The sequence below is a fragment of the Phyllostomus hastatus genome, unplaced genomic scaffold, assembly GCF_019186645.2.
Source record: "Phyllostomus hastatus isolate PE091 unplaced genomic scaffold, TTU_PhHast_1.1 phas_scaffold_1674, whole genome shotgun sequence".
Classification (NCBI taxonomy): Eukaryota; Metazoa; Chordata; class Mammalia; order Chiroptera; family Phyllostomidae; genus Phyllostomus; species Phyllostomus hastatus.
The window spans coordinates 4,694,456-4,709,304 of record NW_025334011.1 but is presented as its reverse complement, the minus strand read 5'-3'; the positions used below and the strand labels follow the sequence as shown (position 1 = coordinate 4,709,304).

Here is a 14,849-nt window from a genome sequence, read left to right as displayed (position 1 = left end):
TTTCTACCTGACGGCAGCACCAAGCTCCTTGCCCCTAGTTAAGGAGTAGTTACATTTATACACTTCTAAAATTACCTTCGGCCCTGTGAGGCTGATGTGGCTACTGGTGAAAATGAGTTCGACACCCCTGATTAGTGTAGCCTTCATTTTTGCCTGGCTCTTTTTTATGCTGTTGCAGGACCCAATGAGTTCCTTCAGCATCCTAATAACCAGTGTTTTGAACTCTGTATCTGATAGATTGCTTATCCCCATTTTTTTAGTTCTTTTTCTGGAGTTCTATTCTGTTCTTTCATTTGGGCCATATTTCTTTTTCTTCTTGTTTTGGCAGCCCCCCTGTGTTTGTTTCCATGTATTAGGTAGCTGCTTTGACTCCATCTTAGTAGCATGGCCTATTGTAGGAAAGCACACCGTAAGTTGGATGGGGTGAAGCCTTAGGTAATTGCCTGGGCAGGGCAACCCATGTGAACCAGGTTGATGGAGTCTCAGATGTGGTGTCGCCACTTTGTGGCTCTGTGTGGGGGAAGGCTCAGAAAAGGGGTAATGGTTGCAGCCTGGCCTCTGGAGTTTTTTTCTGGGAGGAAGCTGTCCACTGGTACTTGCCCTGATGCCAGATACTTTTTTCCCCCATATGCCCCTGGTTCCCCTCCAACTGCTGCTGCCCCAGTGCTGAAGCCCAGGGGGAGTGAGTCTCTGTAAGTCCTAAGACCATTGCAGGCCCTTTAAGAGAAGACATCTGACAATCCCAGTTTCTTCTGCCACCCCACTGGTTTTTACAGCCAGAAGTTAAGGGGACTTATCTTCCTGGCACTGGCATCCTGTGCTGGGTGGTCTGGTGTGGAGCTGAGATCTCTCACTCCTGAGGTATCCCTCCCAATTTTTATCCACCACATGGATGCGGGACAGCCTGTTCTGCATCTGTGCATCTCCACGTGTCTGACCCTCCTATCCGTCTGAATGAATGTGACTTCTGTACTCCTTGGTTGTCGGACTTCCATACAGCATGACTTTTTGACAATTCTGGGTGATAGTTGTATTGTAGTTTAGTTGTAATTTTTGCTGTGGTCATGTGAGGAAATAGGTCATGGTTACCTACGTCTCCATCTTGACTGGACCAGTTTAGAAGTGTTAACAGTAATAATTGCTGATGTTTACTACACTTACGTGTACCAGCCACGTAAGTGTTTTAAGTGCTTTACATATTTACACATAGTTAATGCATGTGAAGCATTATCTGATTTAGTGTTTGAAACAAAGCTGAAAGACAAAGTGCAGAACTTAGTCATGAGAATGTGCAGATCTTGGTAAAGAGTCTCACTGATTTCAAAGCTGTTGAAAACCCTAACTGTGAATTTCTCCATTTTCTTAATGTCTTACCTGCCTCACCTTTTTCTGTAAACGAGGCAGAATTATCAGTGGTACAACTGATAAAATAATGTTCTTCATCCTAAAGACTAGTTTTAACAATCATATGCTGCATAAGTATTCACAATACCTTTGCTAGAGAGATATCCAGTGGCCCCTTTTTACAAATGTGGAAATCAAGGATCAGAGAAAGAACATGAACATGATTTTTATCAAATCCTCATCTTTTAGCAAGTCCTTGTTACAACTAGGGTCTTATACTCATTCCATGACTCTTCTTAGGCTACAACTCCCCTTTACAGTTTCTCCTGAGACACGTTGTACCCCCTTTCTCCTGAATAAAATTGCCTTTTTCTGCCGAATAAAGTAAGTCCTAACTTTTGCCCTTCTGTCTGATTAGTTTGCAAATCTCATTTGGGGGTTAGTCTGAGGTCAGCAGTGTCCTCCCTGTCCTGGTCTGATGGGACAGTGCCTCCCAGACCTGGCCTTGCATCAGGGTTACCGGGAGAATCATTAAAAACATCTGGCCTAGGGCCCAAATACCAGGGCCCCAGAATCTATATTTTTAACATGAGCTCCAGGTGATTCTCACGAGGATGATGCCTACGTGTTTGGGGAGCACTGTGCCAGGGAGCGTGGCACCCCTTACCTGGAGATAAGACCGAAGGTGAATGGGAACAAGTTTCTGCTTCCGATCTCCCCTACTGTCTTTCTGGGTGAATGTTTCTGAAGCAGTGCCCTGCCCACTTGGCCCACGAGCCTCTGGCTCCAGGCATAAATGGGGGTACAGGTTTTGTTTTGTTAACATTCTGCTACCTCAAGACATTAATGTTAGAATCAACAGGAAGATTCTTCTTTGCAGCAGTCAAGCTTCTTGCTACGATTGTTTTCCTCTTGCCTCCTGTGTGTTCCCAAATGTGGACTGAAATGTGCGCTCTCCAGGATTATCCTCAGGGGTTATGAATCCCCCAGTGCAATATTTGGATGGTGGAACGAGGAAGTGTTCTGGACTCAAAGAGATGTGGGTTTGAGTCCTTCTCTATTTGTTAGCAAGCTGGCCAACTTGAAGAAGGAGTTTTCTCATTCATAAAAATGGGGGCGATTGTAACTTGGAAGCTTGTGAAGGTTAGAGATACTGAGTGTAAAATACTCAGGGCAGTGTCTGGCCCTTATTAAACCCTCAGTAGAGTTTTAAAATATATTTTAAAGGTGACTATAGGTCACAAAGAGGGAAACTACGGCTTTGTGAAACTATTTAGGAGTAAAGAGCAAAACACCCGTGTGTATAACAGGTGGTGTGTGCAGAGAGCCCTGGGACTGGCGGGAATGTGGCCAGAATGAAATTTCTCGCCAGTAAACTAATTTCTTCAAAAATATATTTTCCTGGCAGTGATTATTGGGTCCTTCTCTTTCAGTATCAAAATCTAGAATACATTTTCTTTTATAGTTTGTTTCCTTATTTGTTCCTTAATATGAATAGGAAAGGCAAAACAAAAACACAAACAAACAAATAAACAAAAACCCCAGTCTTCACATGGGCAAACCTTCATCTGGTCAGAGGCTAGGCAGATATCATAACCAGACACAGTCTTACAAAATTCTACATCAGCATGGACAGGAGAACAAAGCCTATCTTAGATAAAATAAAAACAGAAAAGCAAGCAAAAAAAAAAAAAAGGCCACTTCCTGGTAGAGAATTGAAGTTGAAACAAGTGCTTCAAGTTCTTTGAGATAAATCATCTATTCATTTAGCATTCTGCCTCTATCACCTGATAGCTGGATGTCCCTGGATAAATGTTGTTGCTTCTCCGAACCACACTTTACTCAAATGCAAAATGAAGATAATAGTTATAATGTCACAGGGCTGCTGGGAATGTTACCTGGGAGACCCAAGTTCGGGTGCTGCCCCTCCTCGGTTCTTGTCTTGCGAATTCAGGTGAGAGACAAACATGTATAGAGGAATAAGATAGCAAGTTTGTTTATGAAATAGACACTTGAGCACGAAATGACAGGCAGGCACCCAGCTAGTCTGCATGCCCCATGTGTAGAGGAAATAAAGTTGTTTGTAAGGTTATTAATACATTTGTTAGAAAGTTCTGTTCACTTGAGCAGAGGCTACGAGTGGGCTCAGCTAATGTGAGAACACCAACTTCTGAAACTCCAGGAGTCACATACTTGAGTCAGTTTCTTGGTTCCCCTTCTGCCCCCTTTCAGACCCTGGGATTAACATACAGTTATAAAGGCTTCCGTTTTCAGCTAGTGAAATTGCTCCAGAGGCTTCTTTGCCCAGCTGGGACACAGGTGGCAAACATGAGGCCTGAGGGCCAAATCCAGGGCTCCACCCTGTTTTATGCAGCCCAGCACCTTGTTTCTACCCGGTGGCAGCACTGAGCTCTCACTTAACTGCTAAGGAGTAGTTACATTTATACAGTCCTAAATTACATTCGGCCCTTTGAAGGCAACCAAGAGGCTGATGTGACCCCCGGTGAAAATGAGTTTGACACCCCTGAGCTCGGGAAATCATTACAAAGGCTTTCTTTTGCATGGAAGGGATACAAACAAAATTTCAAGGTCTCCCCTCCTCCAGTGCTACCTTAGGATAGCTCTGCTTGGGATTCTCAGAATGCCTGGCGATCTTGTCGGACCAGGCTCAGGACCGCTGAGTGCACAGGTGAGACGTGTCTCCCTCCTCCGCCCTGCCTCTCTGTCCTACCTAACGGGAATATTAATTAAAATAATGTGTGTAAAGTGTTTACTTTTATGCATTGAGTAAATGTTTGTTGAAGAATAAATAATTTTGCTAGAAATTCAGTATATATTGTGAAATAAAACAAAGAGATGCCAGAAAATGAAGTATAAATCCTGAACTAAGAGGTGTAGGATGGAAGTTTAGCCTGTCCTCTCCAGCCCAAGTTTACTTATGTATAGCTTTTTCTCGCCTTCTTAGGAACCAGATTTGTGGTCAGGAACTTTATATTTATTTTAGACTTTTCAGAACCAGACCATTAACTTCTGTTTTCCTTAAAACACAGGTGCACCTATTATTTTGTCTTTCCCACACTTCTACCAAGCAGATGAGAAGTTTGTTTCTGCCATAGAAGGCATGCATCCAAACAAGGAATATCATGAGACGTTTGTGGACATTAATCCTGTGAGTACCCACCTCCTTCTGGTAAAAGACATGCACTTCATTCTGTCTATTCAGTGTTTGTGGTTTAGTCCTTAGCTCTCTTAAATCTACTGTCTTCATTTCATATACAACCAAGTGCAGGAATCTCAGCTCAGGGAGATGTAATGCATAGTCCCCTAGTCTCCCACTTAGAAGGCTGAATTCTGTGGATCTAATCAACAGAAATACCAGCAAACCTGCTTTAACAAAAAGGCAACAGTGAAATTTCCATCACTGAAAACCACTGAGATTGGACCCAGGCAACCTGGTCAATCTTCTGTCACCAGCCTTGAACCTGAACATACATACATTTCTCCCACGAGGGCACGGACCAGCCAGGTTGAAGACATTCCTGTATACTGCCAGGAGTGTTTTGGTTAAAATGTAAATATATAGAGATTAGCTTCAGTCGCTTTTGGCAAACCTCTTTTTACAGGTGCTTTTGAGAGTTTATTATATATTACTCACTTAAAAGGCATCAGCTATACATATACTGTAATTCTATATTCATAGAGGAGAAAAACAAAAACCACATTAAAAGGATGTGAGTGTCATTTCAAAATGTGACAGCTTCTCACTGTAGGAACTGAACTCGAGGTCAGATATCTTCATTCTTGGGCTTTTGAACACGTGGCACAATAAGAGAAAAGCAAAACATGCTTTTCATACAACAGTTCAGGGAGACTTCACTCTTAGCTACATGCAGTGCACTTGTATCTGAGAAATCAGTGGTCTTATCTTTCTGTGAACAAGATCAGGTGTGGTTTCTCCCTTTTCTCTCTTAGCCACCAGTAAGTTCCTTTTCATCAGCCGAACGGTCAGCAGGTGCTTGTTACCAAGGGCTAGGCACAGTCCCGTAACCTTACATGACAGCAGCAGCCACTCCTTCTGGGTGGCCCTGACCGTACTTGGGCTCTGTTCCCTGGCAGTGACAGCCATCCTTCCGACAGGGTGTCTGCTGGAGCTCCCTTCGCCGGGGTCCCGAGGGCTTCGCTGTTCAAAGTGGCCGCATCCTGGAAGCTTGTTAGAAATGCCCAGTCTGAGGCCCCGCCCCAGACCTGCTCAATCAAACCTCACGGGCATATTAAAGCATGAGAAACACTGGTTTTCCAGGCACCTGAAAAGGACCCACATCTGTCATTTTGTTCTGAGGTCAGCGCTTTCCTGGTCCCACTGCACCTGTCAAACATGGTGGTGGTCACCGGGCTTACCAGAAGCACACGGAAATGCTGCTGCATTGGAAAGAATGGCGTTCATGGTTCTAATGTGTTTTCTTTCCACTTCTCTGATTTGCAGTTGACTGGAATTATCCTAAGAGCAGCCAAGAGGTTCCAAGTCAATGTTTACGTCCAAAAACTAGATGGCTTTATGTAAGTTTTCTTTCTTTCTACAGAGGCAAAGGGTAGTTTTCCTACATTGACTTTCTGTTGAGGTTGATGTTGGGAGAGATACAGCCCACTTCTAAGTCTACTGACTCTTATTCCCCACCTGGAATAAGGCATGGCCGGCATTGTCTTTGGCTGCCGTGCTCCTAGAATTTACTTATTTTATTTAACCAAATACATATAGAGCACCTTCCACGGATCACACATTGTTCTAAGTACTGTACATATGTTAACACATTTATTCCTCATAATAACCCTGTGTTATCTCATTTCATAGGTGAGGAAAACAAGGCATAGAGAAGTTAAATAACTTGCTAGAGCTCACACAGCTAGTGAGGCTGCAGAGTTGGTCCTTCCCCACTCCTAAGCAGTTCCCTCACCATGACTCTGGTTGCCTCCTTCCTTGCCCTCTGCTCCCACCCAGGGCCAGCCCCAGGCTGCATTTGGATAGTGACAGTTGTCCCCTGAGTCCAGCCTTTCCTCCCCACACTCCACCTAAAATCACTTTAATTAGCATTCCTAAGTAGAGTCTTCTACTCAGACTTTGCGGTGGGAATTTTTTGCATATGAGAAAATACTTACAATTTAATGTTGAATGGAAAAAAACAAGGTACAAAACTATACATAGTGTCATATATCTATCCTTTCCATCTATATCCTACGTATATATCTATCTGCCTGCCTATCTATCTATCTATCATTCAAACTTGGTTGGCTCCCCATCAGCTTTGCCAGGTTTACCCCTATAATCATGGCTCTTTCTAGGAAGCAGATGTGGGTTGCCACCTGTGTGTATTTCTGAGGCAGTATAATTTAATAGTTAAGGTGTTGCAGTGCTTTAGAATCAAAATGGAATTACCAACCTGGCTCTGCCATTTACTCTGGTGGTCCTAGAAAAATTACTCTGAGCCATAATTACCTTCTTAAACCTGTGACAGTAGTACCTACTGCGTGGGACTCCTGTGAGAATTAAATGGGCTCATGCCCCCAAAACACTGGGTCAGGGCTGGTGCATGGTAAGTGCTCAGTAAGGGACCACCCTGGGCTCTTGTGAACATACCTCGTAGCCAGGTTACAAAACATTCTGAGGACCAGCAGCATTGTTCTGCCTGCTGAAGCCTCCCCTCTGATTCTGGGGAGAATTGGAATCATTTTGATGAATTCATTTCAGCATCTTGTGTTTTGGTAAAAAGTTTACATACATCCACAACACTTGGAATTGCTAGACTAAGAGGTTGGACTCTAACTTCTGACTGATATGTGTTTCCTAAGATAACAAAGAAGTCTCTTTAAATTCTGAATAATTTAACGAAATAAGCATGCTGGAATTTTCATATAAATGCGTCTCTCTGGGCCAGTGTGCCATCACAGTGAGGATGTCTGTGTGATGACCTCATCTTCTGTCTTTGCAGTGAGACAGGAGACGTGAGAACCATGGTTTTCCCAGTGATGCATGTCAATGAGGTGAGTCCCGGGACAGCCGCGGTGCGTTTGACCTGGGGAAGCTCGGAAACCTTCCACTATGGTATCTACTGCTGTGGCTGTGTGTCATTTCAAACGTGGGGTGGGGGGGAGGCGATTTTTAAAAACCTGTTTGTCCTCAGAAAATTTGTTTATGTGTTAATATGAAGTCACTTATGTCTGTGATTTGAAAATGACAGAAAGAAGTTTCCTTTCTCAAGAACATTGTTTGGGGGAACCTTCCTTCTGGGAAGCTGGTTGTGTAAGAAACAAAATGCAGAGGTGGATGAAGCAACGTCAGACACTGTTGAAGTGGAGTAGCCAGCACTCAGGTGGCAAATTACACCTTCGAAACTCCGTCAGTTCGAAAGAATGTCATCTGTGTACTGTTCATTAGTTGAGGAGGAGGAAAAGAGTAAAATTAAAGTGATTAGCAACATTAATAAAAAGTTAGTATAAGGTGGTTAAGGAAATAGTTAAATGAAATGTGATACATGTGCCCTGGCCAGTGTGGCCCAGTTGGCTGGGGCGTCGCCCTGTGGACCAAAAGTTTGCAGGTTCGATTACCGGTCAGAGCACATATAGGAGGCAACCAGTTGATGTTTCTTTCTCACACCAATGTCCCCCCGCCCCCGGCCTCAATTCAATAAACATACATGCCCATTAATTTCCATGATACATGGTTTGCCTCAGCATAGAGTTGTTCCTACTTTCTGGTGAACAAACGTGTCAGGAATTATAGGAAACAGATCCTATCCTAGTTCAAACAAAAAAAGTTTCCCTGAAGAAATACTCATTTGTAGTGTACCCACAGAAATTTTATCTCTAAAGGTTAGGGATAAGTTGAACTTTTGTTAATATTCTGAAAGCTTAAAAAACACCTACTATTTAAGACACCTATGATAAATTTTTTTCTGAATCACACATCACATTCCTATAGTTCTTTCTTCCCAGTTTCTGGCTCCCTTCTACCCAGTTTCAAGGAGAAAATCGTAGGTTTTTTTCTCCTCAATAAATCTCAGTTGACTGGCTTTTGTTGTTAGCATCAACATTTTTAAAGTTTTTATTATTTTTCTCTCTTCCCTAAAAATACTTATTCTTTGTAGAAAATTTAGTAACACAGATTACCAAGAAAAGGGAAAAACATTAAAATTGCTTTTCACAAAACATGAGCCAGACTGACACACTGTTTTTAACTTGCTTTCTTTTCCTCATCAATGTATTGTAAATTGTTTTCCAATAACAACTTTGTAACAGATAACTTAGTGGTTTACATTTTGTAAAACTAATATGTGTTCTTTATACAACTCCAGGGAAATTTTTAAAAATATTTAAAAGATGGCCCTGGCTGGTGTGGCTCAGTAAATTGAGTGCCAGCCTGTGAACCAAAGGGTGGCCAGTTTGATTCCCAGTCAGGGCACATGCCTGGATTGCAGGCCCGGTCCCCAGTAGGGGGCTCTCAAGAGGCAACCACACATTAATATTTTTCTCCCTTTCCCTCTCTAAAAATAAAGAAATAAAATCTTTATATATATATATATATATATATTTTTTTTTAAGTGAACCACTGATAAGCCTGGCCCTCAGAGAAATGTGCAATTGGCATCAGTTCACATTGCCTCAGTATTGTTCTGACTTTGATATTACATAGTTGAGACCATACTGTAGACACAGTTTTACATCCTTTTTAAATTTAGTGTCATGTAGGAAGCCACATTTATAAACTTTTGATGGATTTTTGATTACAGTGCTAAGACAAGGCTTTTCTTTTCTTCATAGGGAAAATGCAGGCAATAGTTACCTGAGTATTTGTGAGGAAGAGCATGAAAGTGGGGATTTTGAAAAGGCGGAATGCTGCTATTCTACAAGCTTCTGTTTGTAGTTGCGGCACATTTGAAGTCTCCACCACTCAAACTTGTGCTTTGATTTTTCTTTTGTGCAAGACCAGATTGAATCCAGGGAGACTTGGAGGTGACTGTGGAGGCTGCACCCTCACTCCCCTTTCCAAAGGAGGAGGCTGACCCTGACAGGCCTTGGCCAGTTATTGAAAAACCAGCCCTAGATCCCCAGCCTCTGCTTCCATCTAAATTGAACCTAAATTAATCCCAAAGTCCTATTTGTTTCAAATAAATGTTATGAAATTAAGTGTTTCAGATACCTCACCATGGCAGTTTAAGGTGATTAATTCCTTTGCTCTCCATTCAGAAAGGGTTATCCTAGAACACTTCCTTAGAATACCCACTGGAGTTCTGGTTAGCTTCAGGACTTCCCTGGAACACTTTCTCTCGAGACCTCTGGTCCTGATTAGCACAGACCTAACCAAGGGAGAAATAATACTTTCCCTATACCACTGCTGTAATGTTTCATTCATTCTACCAACATTAAATGAACACCTACTGTATGCAGGGTGCTATGCCCATTTGCCTTTGGGACCTCACAGTCACAAAGAAACTGACAAGGAATACCACAGACAATTACAACACAGAGCGCAAAGACAGTGATGGAGGATTTTAGAGACTGAGCTGGAAATGCAGAAAAGGAGGCTTTAAGCAGGACTGAGGTGGCCAGAGAAAACCTCTGGAAGGAAGTTATGCTGAGATGGATTCTGAAGGATGAACTGGAGTTGTCTGACACAAAACAAAAGATGATATTATCTCAAATTTTTAAATACGTTTTCCCTCCTCCTTCCAACCTATTTTGAGAGTAAAACATGTCTTTAAAAGAAAAGGGGAGGTGTTAATAAATAAATGGTGGTTATTCCAGTTTATAATTGGATTTTCAGTATCATATAGCAAAAGAAGTTACACTCTGGTTACTTAGTAATCAAGGCAATATTATTTTTTTTTGCCCCCCTAGAGTGTTCTCATTGATAAGGAGACGGCAAGTCGACTGAAGTCTGTGGTTAACACTACTCTGATTGTCACCAACATACCCTACATTGTCATGGCGCTGGGCGTGTTCTTTGGTTTGATCTTCACCTGGCTTGTGTGCCGAGGCCAGGGATCCATGGACGAGGTGAGTGGTGGCTGGAGGAACTTCTTTCCTGCTGGGTAACTTTACCTGGCAAATTCTATTGGGCTTCTGTGAAGGGCTGTCAGCTGGCTCATTAGGGTGGATTTTGAGGTTTTATGCTGGGTATAGTGATTTCATGGTTATATTACTGCTGGGCAAAATGAGAAGCAAGAAGAGGGGTGATAGAATGGTATTTTCCCGTGTTTGGGGCTCTTGTAGCGGGAATGGAATTCCTGGGAGTAAGCTTTATGTCTTTAAAAATAACCTGAAAGAAAAGGAAGAATATTTATCAGCTAAGCACCTGGCATTTGGTGTCAGACTGCCTAAGTTCAAATCTCAGTGCTGCTACTTGATAGCTGTGTGACCCTAGAAACTGTGCCTCGGTTTCTTCTTCTGTAAAATAGGATAATACTCGAGCTTCCCTTAGCAGTTTTTCAAGAGGATTAGGTGATGTAGCAAAATAAAGCACATGGCCCAGTGTTAGCATTTAGTAAAAACCCAATATAACATTAGTTCTGTAAAACAGCTCCAAGATTAGGGGGCAAGGCAACCATGACCTGCTTGGAAAGAATCTGTGATATATCGTCAACATACCTACCACTGAGTCGTCAGTTCCTCATAAATGATTAGCACAGGGGTTGGAAACAACCCCAAACAGGTGGGATAGACAGAGTTGGGGGTCCTCCTAAGTGACCAGCCGGCCAGCCTAGGGGTCTAAATATCTTCAGTGAGTCTTCTCTGTAGGAGCCTTTCTTAAATTCTCAGCAGCTTCCGTTTTTGCAACAAAGGCTGCTTATTTTTTTCTTAGCTGCCTCAACTACTTGTCTGAGGCACAAGTGAAGCAGGAAATGAATGGGTTGAAACCACCTGAAAAATATTAGCCCGGGTTTCCCCATTTTCCACATTCTTTCATTGTTTCTCAACCCATGCCCATGATGCTACAGTGAATTAGGTGTGAGGCAACTATCTTGCCATTTCTTCTTTTACGTTTTTTAAAAATTTATTTTTCAATTATAGTTCATAATCAATATTATTTTATATTAGTTTCAGTTGTACAGCATATTGGTTAGACAATCATATGCAATGTGTTCTCCACAGTATTTCCAGTGCCCACCTGGCACCATACATAGTTATCACAATATTGACTGTATTCACTATGCTGTATTTTATTTACATCCCCATATTTTGCCATTTCCATTGATCTCACTTCCAGTCTGACATTGTACAGTCCCTGAGATTTTCATAAGCCCATATGAAAGCCCATGTAAATGTTATTACTGCTCCTACAATTAATTGTCTACATGTGTTCAACGAGCAAGCAATTACCAAGCACCCACCAGTACCCCCAAGACATTGTTCTTTGCTAGGTTTCCAACCGGGAAAGAGGCAAATTCAGTTGAGTGTGATGAGGGATATAGTCCAGGTCAGTGTAGGGGAGAGAACTGCTCTGGGATCAGAACAGGCCTCCCGCTGAGGGTTCGGGCTGAGTGTTAAAGGCAGAGCAAGAAGCAGCTGGCCCAGAGAAGAGAGAGGTGAGTGGGACAGCTGCCTTCCTGCCTCCTTACCACCCCCACCCCACTCCCAAGCTTTGCACACGGAGAGAAGTTTCTGACGTGTTCACCAACCTAACTTCGCTGTCCTGTCTCTCCTGAGTCACAGGGAACTGCAGATGAAAGAGCGCCCCTCATACGAACCTAGCTGTGGCCTGAGCATGATGAAGGCACCGTGCTGAGCTGTCCTGACACGGATCAGATGTGGGCAAACCGTTGCATCCTCACTGGCTCGATGTCTGTTGTGAGAGGAGGGAGGAGACCTAGAGCTAGCAAGTGATGATGAGAGCCTCCGGCCGGAGCCTAAAGAACAGGCTGATTCGTTGGCCATTAGGCTTTATCAGATCCTGTGGTCCCTGACCAAGTGTTTTGTTTTTCATGTGTCTAGCAAGTATTTAATAAACTCTTGTACAGTAATTTTTTTGCGGGTGGGTGCTGGTAGCTCCAGAATTTTGTGACCACTGTTGTGGTTATAATGTCTCTGCATCAGTCGTTAATGCTACTTGGTCTAACCTTATTCAGTACGCTTCATTCACCAAACTGTGTACTCAGAATACATAAATACCATTTGTTCGTTGTATTTCTCCATTCACATCACCCCCAAACCAGAAGTAAATAAAGGTTCGGAACCCAGGGTAAAATGGTAGCCTCGTTCAGTGCATCATTCAAGTGCATCTAATTTCCTTGTTTAAAAAGTTGTATATTGCATTTCATGCTAATTGTCAGTGCACAATTCCTCCAGGAACATGATGTGGTCCTCTGACCACTTTCATACTGGTAGGAATCAAGTGGTGAGAGGTTTGATGGAGTGAGGCACCTGTAAGTTGGTAGCTATAAACACCTGAGGATTTTTTACTTGCACTTTTGGGTGAAAGAAATGCATAGATAATGCTGGTGAGGACAGTGCAGATATTCCATACAGAGCAGAACTAAATGCTAGTTCTGAGATTTGTGGATAGTTTGTTATTTTTCTAATTGAAATGATCTTGATGTGGAAAGGTACTCCTGGGAGAATGTAATCAATAACTGATCCCCTGCCCAATCACCCTTACTAAATATACTATATTACCACAATACTATTGAGTGATTATTTGTGAAATTATTTATGCATATAGGAAATCCATGCATCCACAGCCTAAGTTGCTTAGAAGTTTCAGGAAGTCTCCCTACACTAAAGAGACATTTCTTTGGGGACAGTCTTTTTGGTAACTTTGAAATTGTTTTTATAAGTTTCCTTCTTTCCTCAGATTCAGTTCCTTTTGATGTTTTGTGGCTCACTGTCAGTTGTTCAACAGAGAAAAATGTGCCCTACGCTTCTGTGACAATCATCTTCCTGACAGAAAAACAGTGTCTTTAAAATATTGCTCAGAAAGGTGCTTCAAGGTCCCTTGGGACCAGAAGCAGAGTCATCTGTGCTCAGAAAACCTCTTGTTTTTCAGTGTAAGCTAAGTCAGGGGAATGAACCATCATATGTCACAGGATTCAAGCAGAGTGAAAGACACTTTAATTCTCAAGGGTCATAATTCAATTTTGATTGAGAAACCTATACAGTTGTCTGGCAAAGTGCACACAGAATATCTTAACTGAATGATTCTACAGGATTTTTTGTTTAAAACTGAATTTCAGCATAAGCAAATAAAGAAAAAATGCCATGGATTTTACAAATACAGCTTCTGATCCCTGTATGGGGATGATAAATTGCTTTAGTTTATTTGCCCCAATTTTCCCTCTCGCTCTACACTGCAGGTATATACTTAATAAAGGCAATTCATTAAAATCTCAACATCTCTGTAAATTAAGATAAAACCTATAGTTACCCCAAATCAACAAAATGTGAAAAACTAAATTTTGTCTTCAATAATGCCAGATATCTAGATTTTTTAATTTATCAATATTTAACTAGATAATTGGCATATATTATTTTTTATGCATCCACTCAGCCATACTACTAAAACCGATAAGCCAGTGCATACTCACTAGTTCATGCTATCATCAGGGTATAATCATCTGTGAGAAGGAAATTTTTAAGTACTATGAAGGATAATCGATGATATAGACCTCGAGACTAAATCCCACCCACACAGATGGGGAGACCAAAAACATACTCTTCCCATAGAATTCTTAATTAGTTACTGGGCTTAAAATCACATTTGGTATTTCCCTTCAGAGAAGTCTGTAGCAAACCTATACACTGCTGTCAAGATTGTAGACTGGTTAAGAAAGACTGTACTACCTATTTGATTTTAGATTGAAAATAACACACTATTCCTCATGTTCACTCTCTTGGAGCCATTTTCCTGGAAAGGCCCCCAAAGTCTTTGCAATTGTCACTAAATCACAGAACACCCATGTCCTGTAGTATGATACTCAACTTAGGGAGAAACCAGAGAGGTTACCTCACTTCTCAGGGAAAACAGAGTTGAACACGGGACAGGAAGTAGGTGTGGCCACTTTTGGCTCCAGGCTTTATTTCCTCACTAATGGTCAACTGGAGCAAGTACTGCATAACCCCTATTGTAATTTTTACTTAAGGGAGGCTAATTTTTTATTTACATTGCTGGAGATAAGGAGTTCTGCAACGTCGACCTTCATACTTGGCCGTCTGAGTGTTATTACTGGAGTTAATTGCGTGTGGCTATTAAAAGAGAATACTGACCTGAATGTTCTTAATGTAGCTTGTGTAGCTGGTTCATTTCATGTGACTCTTGACATGTTTATTTCTACCCTTAATTCAATGAAGTATTTCACTAATAAAAAAACATTTATATGAAATTGCACTGTAAATTATGTTATGTCATCAGACCTCCAGTTGTCTATGGATTTTATTTGAAAGAGGTTCTTTGCCCTCTTGTTGGGTGCAGGCCAGTCACACCCTTTGGGTCACCTCTGATTTCAGTTCAATTGTCGTGG

General features: G+C 41.9%; 1 protein-coding gene across 2 annotated transcripts in view; it reads left to right on the top strand.

The window, feature by feature from the left end:
- The window catches only part of SCARB2 (scavenger receptor class B member 2), a 59,188-nt gene extending 46,175 nt beyond the window's left edge, over positions 1-13,013 (top strand). The window contains exons 8-12 of one of the 2 annotated variants that reach the window (XM_045857953.1): positions 4,395-4,513; positions 5,828-5,901; positions 7,329-7,380; positions 10,234-10,392; positions 12,043-13,013. In XM_045857953.1, coding sequence (XP_045713909.1) covers positions 4,395-4,513; positions 5,828-5,901; positions 7,329-7,380; positions 10,234-10,392; positions 12,043-12,087 — 449 coding nt within the window. In that variant the 3' untranslated portion in view covers positions 12,088-13,013. The remainder of the gene's footprint in view (positions 1-4,394; positions 4,514-5,827; positions 5,902-7,328; positions 7,381-10,233; positions 10,393-12,042) is intronic. The other variant, XM_045857954.1, reaches the window with a different exon arrangement.
- The last annotated feature ends 1,836 nt before the right edge of the window (positions 13,014-14,849 follow it).